The 19,107-nt window shown below is 43.6% G+C and overlaps 1 protein-coding gene across 3 annotated transcripts in view; it reads right to left on the minus strand.

Annotated features, from left to right (window-relative positions):
- Positions 1-822: 822 nt before the first annotated feature.
- The window catches only part of LOC143766522 (uncharacterized), a 59,830-nt gene continuing 41,545 nt past the window's right edge, over positions 823-19,107 (minus strand). For 2 of the 3 annotated variants that reach the window (XM_077254274.1, XM_077254277.1), the window contains exon 7: positions 823-2,406. In XM_077254274.1, coding sequence (XP_077110389.1) covers positions 1,202-2,406 — 1,205 coding nt within the window. In that variant the 3' untranslated portion in view covers positions 823-1,201. The remainder of the gene's footprint in view (positions 2,407-19,107) is intronic. The other variant, XM_077254276.1, reaches the window with a different exon arrangement.

Consider the following 19,107-nt stretch of genomic DNA (forward strand, 5'->3'; position numbering starts at 1 on the left):
GCTTTGTGTCTTATACCCGGTGTCCGCCGGTCAGCTCTACCATATCTGTTTATCCATTTGTCCCGCTGGGACAGCTACCACGTGTCCAGGGTCTAACTGGAGGTAGCACCTGTCTCCCCCAGGTATTCCATTTTGGTCCTGTTCGAGGGATCTTACTATGGATACCTGGGGCTCACTAGTTATGCCCCCTTCGGAGCCCCCCAGGTCAAGGTTCCACTCAAAAAATAAAAAACGAATGTGAACTTCATCATCTGTGCCTCCTCTGCAATTTGTTACACAGCTGTTACAATACCAAGCTAGGGCAGTCCCTATAGGAGAAAAACACAAGAATTATACTGTATTTTCACATATTATATACTCCTGACAATGGAGTGGCGTATAAACTTACGAAGTATATAGTTTCAGGTCTGGGGTCTGCCAGTATGTGGCTGGTTTTCTGACTTGTTTCCGATAACATGATACATTATTTTAGTTTTTTTGTCTAGTCTCACTTGAATATTCGTCAATATTAAATAGTCTCCTGAAGAGTCGCCTTTGGTGAAGATGATGAAACCCGTAGAAATGAGAGGCTGGGAGAGTGTGTGTATACATCACTTCACCCTACATACTGAACTGTGGGGTACATGTTTTTCTATTAGTCACCTACTGACTAAGCTTCAAGGGGTGAATTATGGGTATAGTTTTACATTTGGAATTAATAAAGTTTAGATTTATCCTTTTGTCAGCAAACATGAGGAATGACAAGAGACAACCCATTTAAGAAGATCCAATTTTGGTTAAAACTATTCCAACATTATGAACATAAAAAACGCTTCTCCCCTATGTGATATGTCTGATGTTTATTAACAGTTGACTTCCAATTAAAGTATTTCCCACATTAAGAAAATGAAAAAGGTTTCTCCTCTGTGTGACTGCTCTGATGTCTAACAAGAAGTGCTTTCCATTTATAACATTTCCCACATTCTGAACAGGAAAAAGGCTTCTCCCCTGTATGAGTTCTCTGGTGATTAACCAAATCTGATTTCTGGATAAAACATTTCCCACATTCTGAACAGGAAAAAGGCTTCTCTCCTGTGTGGGTTCTTTGGTGTTCATCAAGATTCCTTTTGTAGGTAAAACATTTCCCACATTCTGAACATGAAAAAGGCTTCTCCCCTTTGTGAGATCTCCGGTGATCATCAAGATTCACTTTGTTGGTAAATCATTTCCCACATTCTGAACATGAAAAAGGCTTCTCTCCTGTGTGAGTTATTTGGTGTCTAACAAGATTCTCTTTGACGGTAAAACATTTCCCACATTCTGAACATGAAAAAGGCTTCTCCCCTGTGTGAGTTCTATGGTGAGTAACAAGCAGTGATTTACGTGCAAAACATTTCCCACATTCTGAACATGAAAAAGGCTTCTCTCCTGTGTAGGTTCTTTGGTGTTCATCAAGATTCCTTTTGTAGGTAAAACATTTCCCACATTCTGAACAGGAAAAAGGCTTTTCTCCTGTGTGAGTTCTATGGTGAGTAACAAGCAGTGATTTACGTGCAAAACATTTTCCACATTCTGAACATGAAAAAGGCTTCTCTCCTGTGTGAGTTCTCTGGTGATTAACCAAATCTGATTTCTGTTTAAAACATTTCCCACATTCTGAACAGGAAAAAGGTTTCTCTCCTGTGTGGGTTCTTTGGTGTTCATCAAGATTCCTTTTGTAGGTAAAACATTTCCCACATTCTGAACATGAAAAAGGCTTCTCTCCTGTGTGGGTTCTTTGGTGTTCATCAAGATTCCTTTTGTAGGTAAAACATTTCCCACATTCTGAACATGAAAAAGGCTTCTCCCCTTTGTGAGATCTTCGGTGCTCATCAAGATTCACTTTGACGGTAAAACATTTCCCACATTCTGAACAGGAAAAAGGCTTCTCCCCTGTGTGAGTTCTATGGTGAATAACAAGCAGTGATTTACGTGCAAAACATTTCCCACATTCTGAACATGAAAAAGGCTTTTCTCCTGTGTGAGTTATTTGGTGTGTAACAAGATTCCCTTTATGGTTAAAACATTTTCCACATTCTGAACAGGAAAAAGACTTCTCCCCTGTGTGAGTTCTATGGTGACTAACCAAATCTGATTTCTTGTTAAAACATTTCCCACATGCTGAACATGAAAATGACTTATTTGCTTTAGGAGCAGTTTGTTTTTTAATGCCTCTTTTGTGACTTTGATTTTCCTTAGTAGTCAGTAATGAATCAGAAGATGGGACCTGTTTCAAAGGATCAGATGATAGATCTTTGCTGTGAATGAATGATGTTATAACTGGAGTAATGGCATTCACTTCAGTTGTATCTTGTAGAATCTCAAGATCATCAGATTTAAAAATTGAAGATGTCAGCTGTCCCTCTAATCTCCTGGTACAGTCATCTGCTAAGATAAAAAAAAATATTTTTAATAAAATAACCTTGAGTTTTATATTTTTGAACATTTCTACTTAAACTGTCCATAAAAATGGCAAGCTATGTAAAAACTTTAAATATTTACCAAGACAATGACAGTCTAATAGAAAACCTTGTTGGATGAACCAGTAGTGTGTGGTGTTCAACTGTTTGTTCATTCTGCCTCCCACATATCGAATAAAAAGAAACCAATCAATGTTATTTAGGCAAAAATAATACCAATTCTCATCTCACAAAAACCAAATCCCCACTCAGGTCCATCATCTGTCAATGGGAAAACATGGGTAACCCTGATGAAGAAGGGCGTTCACCCTTCGAAACGCATCGGTTAGTTTTTTGTCCCTAGTGAGGCTCCGTAGGCCGGAGACGTCACACGCTGCTCGGCAGCGGCGGCCATCTCTTTTTTTCCGAAGTGTAACCAGGGACGCCTCCGGCCAGGACGATCCCTGGCTCTACACTTACCAGCGGCACTCCACACTGGTCATGTCCGATCAGTACCTGTGCGCCCACCTGTTTGCTACCATCTACAGGCCAGGCTCGCGCCTTTGCCTGCCCCTGTCATCTGCGTGACATTGCACACCACCTCCGGTACTCACCAGAAGCAGCTGGGCTGTTACCCAAGGCAGCACATGGTAAGAGATACAGCGATTGTTTCATTATGTGCTGACTGCGGTCACCACATTTGTGTATATGTTTTCTGCTGGGAGTTATATCATTTCCTTTCGGGTGTACAGTATATACCGCTAGCATTATACAGTTGGACAGTGGGCACAATAGCTCATAATTGAGCGTACCACTACCTACAGTGGGGGCGTTCTTATTCTACTATCGCACTTGGTCTATCCCATCCCTGCAGCTAGGGTTAGGTCACTCTAATCACCCGAGCGCAGTATCAGTTATTAACATATTGACGGGAAAACAGAGGTTCCAACACTACTAGTGGTTCAAAGGTTTTTGAAAAGCAACAGGGTTTCTATAAACCAATCCAGTAAAATCCGCTCTCACTTCTGAGTCTTGCAGTGTGCTCAATCAACATTTAGCATCCCTGTATTTAGCAATATTATAGTGAGAAGAATCCACTTAATTTGCGGTGTGTGTCTCCTGAAGAACAATCTGCGCACTATGTGCTGGGTAATAAAATGGCAAATGTGTAATGTTTACTCTCAAACATCCACTGCATGTAAATTTCCAGAAAGTGGCTGTGAAGTCAAAATATTCATTCTGCCTGCACACATGGTCTAAATTGTTGGTACCCCTTGTTTAATGACAGAAAAACCGACAATGGTCACAGAAATAACTTGCATCTGACAAGAAGTAATAATAAAACAAAAATCTATAAAAATAAACAAATGAAAGTCAGACATTGCTTTTCAACCATGCTTCCACAGAATTTTATAAAAATAAAACTCATGAAATAGGCCTGGACAGAAATGATGGTACCCTTAACTAGCGCTTGTGATCGCCAACAGTAGATAAACATCGGCGCTAGAAGGGCTTTGTGCAGCACCGATGTTTGTCTTCAGTCGGCGGTTTTGTGCTCATCGGGACCCCAACGTACCTTATAACAAGGGGATTCCGGCGCACAACACTTCCTGTGACCCCTGCCCTCGAGACCTCATTGGTTTAGGTCCTGATGATGTCAGCGTCACACCAGCCAATGAGACATATCACTAGGAAAGTTTGTTGTAGCAACGAACTTTCCTGGGTGATCTGCCTCATAAAAATGCTGTTTCTCCTCAGATCTCCTGTCAGTGAGAGATTATAGGAGAAATAGTGTTAGGCTATGTGCACACGTCAGGATTTCTTGCAGAAATTTTCCTGACAAAAACCGGACATTTCTGCCAGAAAAATCTGCTTGTGTTTTTTTCTCGTTTTTGACGTGTTTTTTGTGCATTTTTTCCCAAATGCATAGAATTGCGTGAAAAATGCGGAAATCCGCAAAATTAATGAACATGCTGCTTTTTTTACAGCGATGTGTTTTTTTGGCGGAAAAAAACGCACCATGTGCACAAAACATGCAGAATGCATTCTAAATGATAGGATGCATAATGTATGCGTTTTTAATGAGTTTTCAAAAAAACGCGAAAAAAAACCTGAACGTGTGCACATACCCTTACAAGTGCTGCTGACAAAAGCTGTATCAGTCAGCAATTTTGCTATAAAATAAAAAAAAGATAAGACAGGTTAGTGTTTGGGGCTAAAGTTAGGTTACTGTTACGCTAAAGTTAGAGTTGGGGTTTATTCTAAAGTTAGGGTTAGGCTAAAGAATTAGGCTTTTCTCAATTGTCTCCCAATAATTTGGTCACCTCAGTCACGTCACGTCAGAGTTTTCTATTTCTGGGAAAAATAAATAAAAACGAGTAAAATGGCCCGTCAGTGCAGATGAGGCTTATGCACTTTTATGTTCTGACAGCGAAGAAAGTGCAGGCGCAGATGGCGATGTGAATTTCGAGGGCTGTAGTAGCAGCGACAGTGATAGCTCAGAAATGAGCAGTAATTCTGGCCCATCCTCACACACAAGGACCAGTACAAGAAGAAGGACAAATAGCGCTTCTGGAGAAATGTCTCCAACTCAGGGAACAATGCCCAGTACTAGCGCTATCCCTAGTGCTCGTGATTTGGCGCACACCAATGTCCAACGGGCTTTGCCTCTTGATGTAGCATTTCCCAAATGGGAGACTTCATATTCGGCTACTCCATTCATCCCTAATTTTAATGCCATAGCTAGTATAAATGTAGAGCTGGAAAATTTTGGACCAGTTAATTTTTTTAATTTGTTTCTGACAGATAGCTTGCTTGAGCATATTATCCCACAAACAAATTTATATATGTCCCAATTCATCAGCCAGAATCCACGATCCTATCATGCTAGGTCAAATTTATGGACAGCAAATAATGTCCTAGAAATGAAAACATTTTTAAGACTTACATTCTCTATTGGGCTTGTTAAAGGGAACCGGTCACCCCCAAAATGGAAGGTGAGCTAAGCTCACCATCATCAGGGGCTTATCTACAGCATTCTGTAATGCTGTAGATAAGCCGCCGATGTTAAGGTACCTTCACACGAAACGACTTTGTAACGATATCGCTAGCGATCCGTGACGTTGCAGCGTCCTCGCTAGCGATATCGTTTAGTTTGACACGCAGCAGCGATCAGGATCCTGCTGTGATGTCGCTGGTCGCTGAATAAAGTCCAGAACTTTATTTGGTCGTCCGATCGCCGTGTATCGTTGTGTTTGAAAGCAAAAGCAACGATACCAGTGATGTTTTACACTGGTAACCAGGGTAAACATCGGGTTACCAAGCGCAGGGCCGCGCTTAGTAACCCGATGTTTACCCTGGTTACCAGCGTAAAAGTAAAAAAACAAACACTACATACTCACCTGCGCGTCCCCCAGCGTCTGCTTCCTGACACTTACTGAGCGCCGGCCCTAAAGTGAAAGTGAAAGCACAGCGGTGACGTCACCGCTGTGCTGTTAGGGCCGGAGCTCAGTCAGTGTCAGGAAGCAGACGCTGGGGGACGCGCAGGTGAGTATGTACTGTTTGTTTTTTTTACTTTTACGCTGGTAACCAGGGTAAACATCGGGTTACTAAGCGCGGCCCTGCGCTTAGCAACCCGATGTTTACCCTGGTTACCCGGGGACCTCGGCATCGTTGGTCGCTGGAGAGCGGTCTGTGTGACAGCTCCCCAGCGATCAAACAGCGACGCTGCAGCGATCGGCATCGTTGTCGCTATCGCTGCAGCGTCGCTTCGTGTGAAGGTACCTTTACCTGAAAGATGAAAAAAGAGGTTATATTATACTCACCCAGGGGCGTTCCCACTGAGGTCCGGTCCGGCACCTCCTATCTTCATTCCATGATGTCCTCTTCTGGTCTTCACGCCACGGCAGGCGCTGGGCCTCTCTGACCTTTCCCGGCGCCTGCGCACTGCAGTACTTTGCTCTGCCATCAACAGGGCAGACAAAGTACACCTGCGCCAGAGCGGCGGCATGAAGACCAGAAGAGGACGTCATGGAATGAAGATAGGAGGCGCCGGACCGGACCAGCGACGCCCATCGCAGCGGGACCGCCCCTGGGTGAGTATAATCTAACCTCTTTTTATCATCCTTCAGGTAACATTGGGGGCTTATCTACAGCATTACAGAATTCTGTAGATAAGCCCCTGATGACGATGAGCTTTGCTCACCTTCCATTTTGGGGGTGACAGGTTCCCTTTAAATAAGACGAGCATTCGGTCCTATTTGTCCAACCGCCCTGTTCAAGCCACCCCTATGTTTTCTGCCACTCTTCCTAGGACCCGTTATGAAATGCTCATGAGATTTTGGCATTTTAATGACAACAGTCAATGCCTACCCAGAGATGCCCCACAACATGACAGAATATTCAAAATCAGACCCATCATCGAAGACTTGACAGAAAAGCACAAAAACATTTCCATTGATGAGTCCCTTGTAAAATTCAAAGGAAGACTGCACCTCAAGCAATTTATTCCTTCTAAGAGGGCAAGGTTCGGAATAAAGCTCTATAAAATGTGCGAAAGTGCAACCGGATAAATATCAGCTTTTCGCATTTATGAGGGAAAGATAGCCAACTAAACCCACCAGGATGCCCTACTTATCTGGGGATATCTGAAAAAAACGTTTGGGAGCTGATAACTCCATTTTTACAAAAAGGCTACAATCTGTATGTTGACAACTACCACACCAGCATACCCCTATTTAAATGTCTGGTTGAACATAACATAGGGGCTTGTGGGACCATTCAGGGATTTCAACAATCATTGGTCAACAAAAAGTACTGAAAGGGGCAGTCAGGGGCTTTACAAAATGGAGAGCTGCTTGCCCTTAAGTATAAGGATAAAAAAGATATTTTTATCCTGAGCTCGATCCACACAGATGCCACAAGGACCACTGCAGACCAACAGGGATCCACTACTACAAAACCTGTGTCTGTCATGGACTACAACAAATACCGTATATGGGGGGTGTGGACCTTGCCGATCAGGTTCTACAGCCATACCAAGTATCAAGAAAATCATATATCTGGTATAAAAAGTTAGTAATTTATTTGTTTCTGGTGGCCACATATAATTCTTTTGTGTTATACAAAAAAGCCGGAAATGCAGATACTTTCCTTGATTATCAGGAATAGGTAATTGAAAATCTTGTTTTTGAAAATTTTGTCCCCGCCAATCCTTTAGAATCTGAAGATGTCAGAAGACTCACTGAGCGACATTTTATTGCACTCATTCCAGCAACTGAAACAAGAAAGAACCTCCAGAGAAGATGTCTTGTATGTTCCAAGAGAGGAATGAGGCATGATACCCGCTATTATTGCCCACAATGCCCATCATTGCCAGCCTTATGCCTTCATGACTGATTTAAAATCTTCCACACACAACCAAAACTTCAAAATTAAAATTCAAGCATTTGGTTTATTTAGTGACAGACACATCTGAGTAGAGCTGACTTAATTTTCGGGGGTAGGTGGGATGTCTCAAGAGACACAAGCTGGGCACAATTTATTGGGCACTACAATGACATTTTTGCAATTTTTGCTCTAAAACTTCCACTACATGTTTCTGGAAATCATCCATGTAGTGAAAATGGTCACTATATCCATAGATGAATTCCCAGAGGGGTGTCATTTCCAAAATTAGGAAAATTTTTGTGAAAGAAAAGTAAATGTTTATTTTTTCCTTCCACATTCCATTCATTGCTGTGAAGCACCTGAAGGGTTAATAAACTTCTTGAATGCGGTTTTGAGAACCTTGAGGGGCTCAGTTGTTAGAATGGTGTCACTTTTGGATATTTTCTGTCATATTGACCCCCCAAACTCACTTCAAATGTGATGTGGTCCCTAAAAAATGGTTTTGTAAATTTTGTTGTAAAAATGAGAAATTGCTGGTTAACTTTTAACCCTTATAACTTCCTAACAAAAAAAATTGTTTCCAAAATTGTGCTCATGTAAAGTAGACAAGTGGGAAATGTTATTTATTAGCTATTTTGTGCGATATGACTCTCTGATTTAAGAGCATAAAAATAAAAACGTTGAAAATTGTAAAATTTTCAAACTTTTCGTCAAATTTCCATTTTTTTAACAAATAAGCGCAAGTTATATCAAATACATTTTTATCACTATCATAAAGTACAGTATGTTACAAGAAAATCTCAATCACCAAAATTCGTTGAAGCGTTTTAGAGTTATGACCTCATAAAGAGGCACTGGTCAGAATTGAAAAATTGGCCAGGTCAAGAAGGCAAAAACAGGCTCTGGCGCAAAAGGGTTAATATTTTGCTGCACAACCTTTTTAGGCAATCACGGCAATCAAACAATTCCTGTAACTGTCAATGAGACTTCTGCACCTCTCGACAGGTATTTTGGCACACTCCTCAAGAGCAAACTGCTCCAGTTGTCTCGCGTTTGAAGGTTGCCTTTTCCAGACGGCATGTTTCAGCTCTTTCAAAGATGCTCAATAGGATTTAGGTCAGAGCTCATAGAAGGCCACTTCAGAATAGTCCAATGTTTTTTCCTCTTAGACATTCTTGGGTGTTTTTAGCTGTGTATTTTGGGTCATTATCCTGTTGCAAGACCCATGACCTGCGACTGAGACCACGCTTTCTGACACTGGGCAGCACATTTCTCTCAAGATTCCATTGATAGTCTTGAGATTTCATTGTACCCTGCACAGATTCTAGACACTCTGTGCCAGATGCAGCAAAGCAGCCCCAGAACATAACAGAGCCTCCTTCATGTTTCACAGTAGGGACAGTGTTCTTTTCTTGATATGCGTAATTTTTCCATCTGTGAGCATAGAGCGGATGTGCCTTGCCAAAAAGTTCCATTTTTGTCTCATCTGTCCATAGGACATTCTCCCAGAAACTTTGTGGCTTGTCAACACGTAGTTTGGCAAATTCCTGTCTGTCTTTTTTAGGATTTTATTTGGAGATGGTCTTATAACTCTTACCTTTAACATGTTTCTCTATAATTTTTTTTTCTAATCTCCTGAGACAACTCTTTCCTTTGCTTCCTCTGGTCCATGTTGACTGTGATGCACACCATGTCACCAAACAGCACAGTATCTGTAACCCTATATACAGACCACTCACTGATTCCAAGATTGTAGACACCTGTGATGCTAGTCACTGGACACACCGCGATTTAACATGTCCCTTTTGTCACATTATTTTTAGGGGTACCATCATTTCTGTCCAGGCCTATTTCATGAGGTTTATTTTATAAAAAATTTCTGTGGAAGCATGGTTGAAAAGCAATGTCTGACTTTCATTTGTTCATTTTCAAAGATCTTTTATTTCTTATTACTTTTGTCAGATTCAACTTATTTCTGTCTCCATTGTGGGTTTTCCTGTCATTAAACGAGGGGTACCAAAAATTTTGACCACGTGTGTATAGATTATAACCTTCAATGACTTAATTTATAACATGAAGTCACTTTATGAAGATTTCGACTATTCTGGTTTTCTGTCACTTAGTTATATTAGGGCTTCTGCATATGTTGTGTCCAATCTCATCTGGGATCTGTTCCTGCTGTCCAAGTGTAGTACTCTCCTTCCTACTTCAGCCAATTGGAAAGTGCCACACCCTACTAAAGCTCAAAGCACATGGCCGTAATCTGCCAGAAACAGCGTTGTTCTCCTCTGGTTCTGTCCTCTGTGCTCAGCTTGCGGCTTGTTTATTTGTTTACTTTTGTGACCGTGGCCCGTTTACGGACTACTCTTGTGTAGGGTTGAGCGAAACGGATCGGACAAATTCAAAAATCGCCGACTTTCGGGAAAGTCAGGTTTCATGAAATCCTAGTGTGGGATCGGCCATGAGGTCGGCAATCTTCGCGCCAAAGTCACGTTTCGTATGATGCGTTCAGCACCATTTCTCAGCCAATGAAGGAGGATGCAGAGTGTGGGCAGCGTGATGACATAGGTCTCGGTCCCCACCATCTTAGAGAAGGGCATGACAGTGATTGGCTTGCATTCTGCGGCATCAAAGGGGCTATAAAGGGGCATGCACGCCGACCGCCATCTTACTTCTGCCGATCTGAGCATAGGGAGAGGTTGCTGCAGCTTCGTCAGAAGCAGGGATATACTTAGGGAGGGAAGATAAACCCCCAAACTGCTTTTCCTGTAGCGATTTCCACTGTCTAACACCACCTTTTCTTTGCAGGGACAGTGGAGGCTAGACACCTTTTCTTTGCAGGGACAGTGGAGGCTAGACTTTTGTGCATCAGCTCTGTAGCTTATTAGGCTGCCTTGTAAGGCTCCCTGATAGCTGCATTGCTGTTTGTATGCCGCTGTGCAAACCAACTGCTTTTTTAAAAGCAAAAATCCTGTTGCTCCTTTCTGCACAGTTCTATTGTTTATTTGTCCACACTTTTGTGTGCAGCAGTCCTTTTTATTGGTGGCTGCCATACTTGTCCTGAGATCATTGTAGGGAGATTGAAATTGTAGTACAGTCATGTTTTTTATATATATCTTCCAGCCACGTTCTGCCACTTACATTGTATAGTGTAATACATAGGGCCTGTTTTTTGCTCCAGTCTCCCCCCCCCAAAAAAAGGGAGATTTAAATTGCCAACAAGTTTATATACGTCAGTTCTGTTTGTCGTATATCTGCCAGCCAAGTTCTGCCTTTTACATTGTGTAGTGTAATACACAGGGCCTGTTTTTTGCTCCAGTCTCCCCCCCCCAAAAAAGGGAGATTTAAATTGCCACCAAGTTTATATACGTCAGTTCTGTTTGTCGTATATCTGCCAGCCACGTTCTGCCTTTTACATTGTGTAGTGTAATACACAGGGCCTGTTTTTTTGCTCCAGTCTCCCCCCCCAAAAAAGGGAGATTTTAATTGCCAACAAGTTTATATACGTCAGTTCTGTTTGTCGTATATCTGCCAGCCAAGTTCTGCCTTTTACATTGTGTAGTGTAATACACAGGGCCTGTTTTTTGCTCCAGTCTCCCCCCCAAAAAAAAGGGAGATTTAAATTGCCACCAAGTTTATATACGTCAGTTCTGTTTGTCGTATATCTGCCAGCCACGTTCTGCCTTTTACATTGTGTAGTGTAATACACAGGGCCTGTTTTTTGCTCCAGTCTACCCCCCCAAAAAAGGGAGATTTAAATTGTCAACAAGTTCATATACGTCAGTTCTGTTTGTCGTATATCTGCCAGCCACGATCTGCCACTTACATAGTGTCGTGTAATACACAGGGCCTGTTTTTTGCTCCAGTCTCCCCCCCAAAAAAGGGAGATTTAAATTGCCAACAAGTTTATATACGTCAGTTCTGTTTGTCATATATCTTCCAGCCACGTTCTGCCACTTACATTGTATAGTGTAATACACAGGGCCTTTTTTTTTTGCTCCAGTCTCCCCCTTAAAGAAGGGAGATTTTAATTGCCAACAAGTTTATATACGGCAGTTCTGTTTGTCGTATATCTGCCAGCTACGTTCTGCCACTTACATAGTGTAGTGTAATACACAGGGCCTGTTTTTTGCTGCAGTCCCCCCCCCCAAAAAAAGGGAGATTTAAATTGCCAACAAGTTCATATACGTCAGTTCTCTTTGTCGTATATCTTCCAGCCACGTTCTGCCACTTACATTGTATAGTGTAATACACGGGGCTTGTTTTTTGCTCCAGTCTACCCCCCAAAAAAAGGGAGATTTAAATTGCCAACAAGTTCATAAACGTCAGTTCTGTTTGTCGTATATCTGCCAGCCACGTTCTGCCTTTTACATTGTGTAGTGTAATACACAGGGCCTGTTTTTTGCTCCAGTCTCCCCCCCAAAAAAGGGAGATTTTAATTGCCAACAAGTTTATATACGTCAGTTCTGTTTGTCGTATATCTGCCAGCCACGTTCTGCCACTTACATAGTGTCGTGTAATACACAGGGCCTGTTTTTTGCTCCAGTCTCCCCCCCAGAAAAAGGAGATTTAAATTGCCAACAAGTTTATATAAGTCAGTTCTGTTTGTCATATATCTCCCAGCCACGTTCTGCCACCTACATTGTATAGTGTAATACACAGGGCCTGTTTTTTGCTCCAGTCTCCCCCCCAAAAAAGGAGATTTAAATTGCCAACAAGTTCATATACGTCAGTTCTGTTTGTCGTATATCTTCCAGCCACGTTCTGCCACTTACATTGTATAGTGTAATACACAGGGCCTGTTTTTTGCTCCAGTCTCCCCCCCCCAAAAAGGGAGATTTAAATTGCCAACAAGTTTATATACGTCAGTTCTGTTGGTCGTATATCTGCCAGCCAAGTTCTGCCTTTTACATTGTGTAGTGTAATACACAGGGCCTGTTTTTTGCTCCAGTCCCCCCCCCCAAAAAAAAGGGAGATTTAAATTGCCAACAAGTTTATATACGTCAGTTCTGTTTGTCGTATATCTTCCAGCCACGTTCTGCCACTTACATTGTATAGTGTAATACACGGGGCCTGTTTTTTGCTCCAGTCTACCCCCCAAAAAAGGGAGATTTAAATTGCCAACAAGTTCATATACGTCAGTTCTGTTTGTCGTATATCTTCCAGCCACGTTCTGCCACTTACATTGTATAGTGTAATACACAGGGCCTGTTTTTTGCTCCAGTCTCCCCCCCCAAAAAAATGGAGATTTAAATTGCCAACAAGTTCATATACGTCAGTTCTGTTTGTCGTATATCTGCCAGCCACGTTCTGCCTTTCACATTGTGTAGTGTAATACACAGGGCCTGTTTTTTGCTTCAGTCTCCCCCCCCCCAAAAGAGGGAGATTTAAATTGCCAACAAGTTCATATACGTCAGTTCTGTTTGTCGTATATCTTCCAGCCACGTTCTGCAACTTACATTGTATAGTGTAATACACAGGGCCTGTTTTTTGCTCCAGTCTCCCCCCCAAAAAAGGGAGATTTTAACTGCCAACAAGTTTATATACACCTACCTTGTTTTACAGTACCATATAACAGTTGTTAGTTTGGTTAAATTTTCCCAAAAATGAGGAAGTCTGGTGGAAGAGGCCGTGGGCGGTCGTTGCCAGCTGGTAATGATGGTGGTGGAGCATCTGGTGGTAGTGGGAAAAGCAAAATAGCACCTAAGGCTCGAGTTGTTGAGCCAGCATCATCTTCTGGCTACACAAGGCCTCGAAGGCTCCCTTATCTGGGAGTTGGAAAACCACTTTTAAAGCCGTAGCAGCAGGAAAAAGTTTGGCTTTCCTTGCTGACTCAGCCTCTAGCTCTTTCGCCTCCTCTTCCGAAAGTTCCAAATTTAAAAGCAGCAAGTCGTCAGTGGATGTTCCCGGTTAGGATCAAGTCGCTTCCTTGTGTCCTTCACCCAAAGCAAAAGTGAAGGATGTGGCAGGCGACACTACAGTTTACTCCATGGAGCTCTTTACACATACCGTGCCAGGGTTAGAAAGGGAAATAGTTAACAGCCCATTACAAGATGAATCGGACATGGAGTGCACAGATGCACAGCCACAGCTAGATTATTATGCTGTTCCATTGACTCAGATCACTACATTGCCCTCGCAGTGTACTGAGCCCGAATGTGACCCTGATGAGACTATTGTGCCCCGTCCCGAACGCTATAGCACCTTACACAATGACACAGAGGAAGTTGCACATGACATTGAAGAGGAGGTGATAGATGACCCAGTTGGTGACCCAGATTGGCAGCCATTGAGGGAACAGGGTGCCGCTGGCAGTAGCTCTGAAGCGGAGGAGGATGATCCGCAGCAGGCATCTACATCGCAACAGCTTTCATCTGGCAGGTCCGTATCTGACCAAAAACGTTTGACAAAACAAAAAACACTTTTAGGACAGCGTGGCTGTCATGTCGGACGCTGTTCAGACCAGGTCATTCGACAGACAGCGGTAATTCCGCTTTTGACCACTATGTGCTCATTGGCGTCGGCTAGATTTTATCTAGCTGGTCCGGGGTTAATTTACCTGATGCTCGGATTGGAAGCTGGGCCATGCCCATTGCCTTTAAATAGTTCTCCTGAACATTGGGCGTCGCCGATTATAGCTTCTGTCTTGTGCATTGTTATCTCGGTCTGGAGTGGTGAGCTAGTAGTTGGAGTATCGTTGCTGGTGGTGTATTTCCCTTTGTCTTATTTACTCCTTCCTATATTTGTATTTATTTTGCCCTGCGCATTTATAGTGTATTCCTGAGTGACTGCGGGGTGGTGTATATTTTCCATTATCCTTGTCTGTTCTAACTGTGGGTATTGGTGTATTATCTTTTCACTGGGTGGTGTGCGGTGGTTTCAGCCTAGGGTTGAAACAGGAGACAGGGCGAGAGTCGAGGCCTAGACATGCACACCATCAGTGTAAACTGTAGGTAGAGGGTCAGTCAGGATTTCCCTAGTCTGAGGGAAATTGCAGGGGCCCGGGTTATTAGCTCTTGCCCACCTAGTCTCCCCGTGACATTATAATCGGCCTTAAAAAAAAAAAAAAGGTTTCCTTTTTTTTGTTTTGTCATGGATCCCATGACTTCCATAACCCACCAGTTGGAGGCGCTGTCCCTACAGGTCACTGAGTTGAGGGGGGCAGTGCAGCAACAAGGACTAGCAGTATCTAATGTGCAAGCTGGAGCGACAGGTAGAGTTGCTGATTCTAAGTTTCCTTTGCCTGAAAAATTTGCTGGGGAACGCAGTAAATTTGTTTCTTTTCGTGAAGCTTGCAAACTATATTTCCGTATGCGCCCGATCTCCTCAGGTAACGAGGCTCAGCGTGTGGGCCTGGTGTTGTCATTGTTAAGCGGGGATCCCCAAGCATGGGCGTTTTCTTTGCCATCTGATTCTGCTGCATTTGACTCTGTGGAGTTTTTTTTCCTTTCTTGGAAATATTTACGATGAGCCAGACAGAATGGCTCTAGCAGAATCTAAGATACGCACTATTCGCCAGGGGGAGCGAGTTGCAGAGGATTACTGTTCTGAATTTCATCGCTGGGCGATCGATACACAGTGGAACGATCCAGCGCTGCGGAGTCAGCTTATTCATGGGGTTTCTGGAAGGGTTAAAAAAGCCCTTCTGATGTACGAGACTCCTACTTCTCTAGATTCCGCTATGAGTCTGGTTGTCCGCATTGATCGCCATTTGCTTCAGGGGGAGCATGAGACAACGCCTATGGGAGAGGGTTTAGGTTCACGTGTGGTTGCTGCAGGTGAGCCCACGGAGCCTATGCAAATCGCAGGGGTGTTATATGTGAAGCGTCGAGCCCCTGAGCTGTTTTTACTGCGGTAAGACTGGTCGTTTTATTAACATCTGTCCTCTACTGTCTAAGAAAAACGCAACGGCGGAAAACTTCTAAGCTCAGAGGGTGTGGAGGAGACCAATCTGAGCTTATGTATATCCTCAATGGTGGTTTCTCAATGCATTCTCCCTGCTAAGGTTATAATCGCTGGCAGTGAGCTGCCAAATACAATGTTTGTGGATAGTGGTTCAGCCACAAATCTCATTGATGAGGAGTTTGCGCGCACAGCAGGTTTTAGGATTGAAAAACTGCCTCATCCTATCCGCGTGGTCACCATCAATGCTGCTCCTCTCTCACAGGGGGAGATTACTGAATTTGTGGCTGAGGTGAAATTCCACATTGGGGTTCTACATTCTGAGCAGGTCACATGTAAGGTGCTCAGGAATCTTCCTGCTCAGGTGGTTTTGGGTTTTCCATGGTTGTCTATGCACAACCCGGTAACTGACTGGAAAACTCAGGACATAATTCAGTGGAGCGAATTCTGCCAGGAGAATTGCCTGGCCACATGTGTGTCTGCTGTGACTTCAAGCGTTCCGGAGTCACTTCTAGATTTTATGGATGTGTTCTCTGAGAAGGGTTGTTCAGAGTTGCCGCCACATCGCCCCTATGACTGTACTATCAGATTTAAACCAGGGGCCAAATTGCCTAAAGCAAGGATGTTTAACATTCCCAGTCCAGAGAGACAAGCATTAAAGGATTACATTGCTGAAATTTTGAGCAAAGGGCACATCAGGCCTTCATCCTCGCCTGTGGCAGCAGGGTTCTTCTTCGTGAAGAAGATGGCGGATTACGCCCGTGTTTGGATTTCAGGGAATTGAACCAGATTACGGTTCGTGATCCATACCCTATGCCACTAATACCAGATTTGTTCAACCAGGTGGCAGGTGCTAAGTGGTTTACCAAGCTTGACCTCAGGGGGCGTACAACCTCATAAGAGTCCGTCAAGGTGATGAGTGGAAGACGGCTTTTAATACCCCTGAGGGTCATTTTGAAAATTTGGTGATGCCATTTGGGTTGACTAACGCACCTGCAGTGTTCCAACATTTCATTAATGATGTGTTTTCGCATGTTTTGGGGAAATTCGTTATCGTGTACCTTGATGACATTCTCATATATTCTTGCGACCGTGATACTCATTTAGATCATGTCAGGCAGGTGTTACAGCTTCTCAGAGAGAATAAGCTGTATGCTAAACTTGAGAAATGTGAATTTTCTGTTCAAGAGTTGCCTTTCTTGGGTTATATTGTGTCTGCTTCTGGTTTTAAAATGGAAGCCGCTAAGGTGCAAGCGGTGCTGCATTGGGAACGGCCTGATAACCTGAAAGCACTTCAGCGGTTCCTTGGGTTTTCTAACTACTATAGGAAATTTATCAAGGATTTTTCCATCATTGCTAAACCACTAACTGACATGACTAAAAAGGGTACCAATTTCTCCGTTTGGCCTGAGGCTGCTGTGCGCGCATTTGAATTTCTTAAGAACAGTTTTGTTTCAGCCCCCATTCTTGTGCAGCCAGACGTATCAAAACCTTTTGTTGTGGAAGTCTATGCGTCTGAGGTTGGTGTGGGGGCGGTACTATCACAAGGCTCATCTTTGAGTGATTTGCGTCCATGCGCCTATTTCTCCAAGAAACTGTCGTCCGCCGAACATAACTACGATATCGGCAACAGGGAGTTGTTGGCAATCAAGTTGGCCTTTGAGGAATGGCGACACTTCCTGGAGGGGTCGGTACATCAGGTTACTGTCATTGCCGACCATAAGAATCTGCTGTATTTTGAGTCAGCCAAGCGTCTGTCCCCCAGGCAGGCTCGCTGGGCATTGTTTTTCACGCGGTTCAATTTTGTTGTCACTTACAGACCGGGGTCTAAAAACACTAAGGCGGATGCTCTGTCCAGGTGTTTTCCGGGGGGAGAACCTCGGGAGGATCCAGTACCCATCTGTTGTGAACTATACTTTTTGGCTCCCTCTTGTGGTCACTAGTGATTTGGCACTTGGATTGTCTTTTACCAGGTTTGTGCTCACATGCTTCGTTAGGCCTGGGGTGTTGCTATTTAAACTTCCTGGATTCTCAGTCCAGTGCCTGGCTTCGTTGTAATCAGTTCACTTCTGTTTGCTCCTGTCTTCAGGTCCTGGTTCTTTGCAAGATAAGCTAAGTCCTGCTTTCGTACTCTTGATCATTTGCATTGTTCTTATTTTTTGTCCAGCTTGTACAATATGTGATTCCTGTTTTTGCTGGAAGCTCTAGGGGGGCTGATATTCTCCCCCCCACACCGTCAGTCGGTTTGGGGGTTCTTGGATATTCAGCGTGGATATTTTGCAGGGTTTTTTGCTGACCATATAAGTCTTCTTACTATATTCTGCTATTAGTCAGTGGGCCTCTCTTTGCTAAATCTAGTTCATTCTTACGTTTGTCTTTTCTTCTTACCTCACCGTTATTATTTGTTGGGGGCTTGTATTACTTTGGGGTCTTTTCTCTGGAGGCAAGAGAGGTCTTATTTTCCCTGATAGGGGTAGTTAGTTCTCCGGCTGGCGCGAGACGTCTAGAATCAACGTAGGCACGTTCCCTGGCTGCTGTTAGTGTTTGCGCTAGGATCAGGTATATGGTCAGCCTAGTTACCACTTCCCTATGAGCTGGTATTTATGTTTTGCAGACTTTGCTGTAATCTTTGAGGGCCCCTGCCATTGGGATCATAACACCCATCCTCCAAAAGGGTGTTGTGGTTTTGGCTCTCACTACCGAGGTTGAGGCCGAGATTGCCGAGGCTCAGGAGGAGGTACCATCTGAGCTTCCCATCAACAAATCTTTTGTACCGCTTCATCTCTGATTAAAGGTTTTGGCGGAGCATCATGATGCTGTCCTGGCTGGCCACCCAGGGGTTAGAGATACCTTGGAGTTGGTGTCACGTCGGTTTTGGTGGCCCAAGATCCAACAGGACGTGGTCTCATACGTGTCAGCTTGTACCACGTGCGCTAGGGCTAAGACGCCCCGCTCCCGTCCTGTTGGCACACTACTTCCTCTTGAGGTACCTAGTAAGCCATGGACGGAAATCTCCATGGATTTCATCACTGATTTGCCCTCCTCAGCTGGGAACACGGTCATCTTGGTGATTGTTGATCGGTTTTCAAAAATGTCGCACTTTGTGTCTGCCTTCGTTGCCTAACGCTAAGACTCTGGCTCAGGTATTTGTGCAGGAGGTGGTCAGACTTCATGGGGTTCCGTCTGACATCGTGTCTGATAGGGGTACTCAGTTTGTGGCAAAATTTTGGAAAGCATTTTGCTCACGGCTGGGGATCAAGTTATCTCATTCTTCGGCGTTTCATCCTCAGTCAAATGGTCAGACTGAGTGTATGAACCAAAATTTGGAACAGTACTTACGCTGCTTTGTCTCTGATAACCAGGAGGAGTGGTCTACCTTTCTTCCTTTGGCTGAGTTTGC

Source organism: Ranitomeya variabilis, chromosome 4 (assembly GCF_051348905.1).
Source record: "Ranitomeya variabilis isolate aRanVar5 chromosome 4, aRanVar5.hap1, whole genome shotgun sequence".
In the NCBI taxonomy this organism is placed as follows: Eukaryota; Metazoa; Chordata; class Amphibia; order Anura; family Dendrobatidae; genus Ranitomeya; species Ranitomeya variabilis.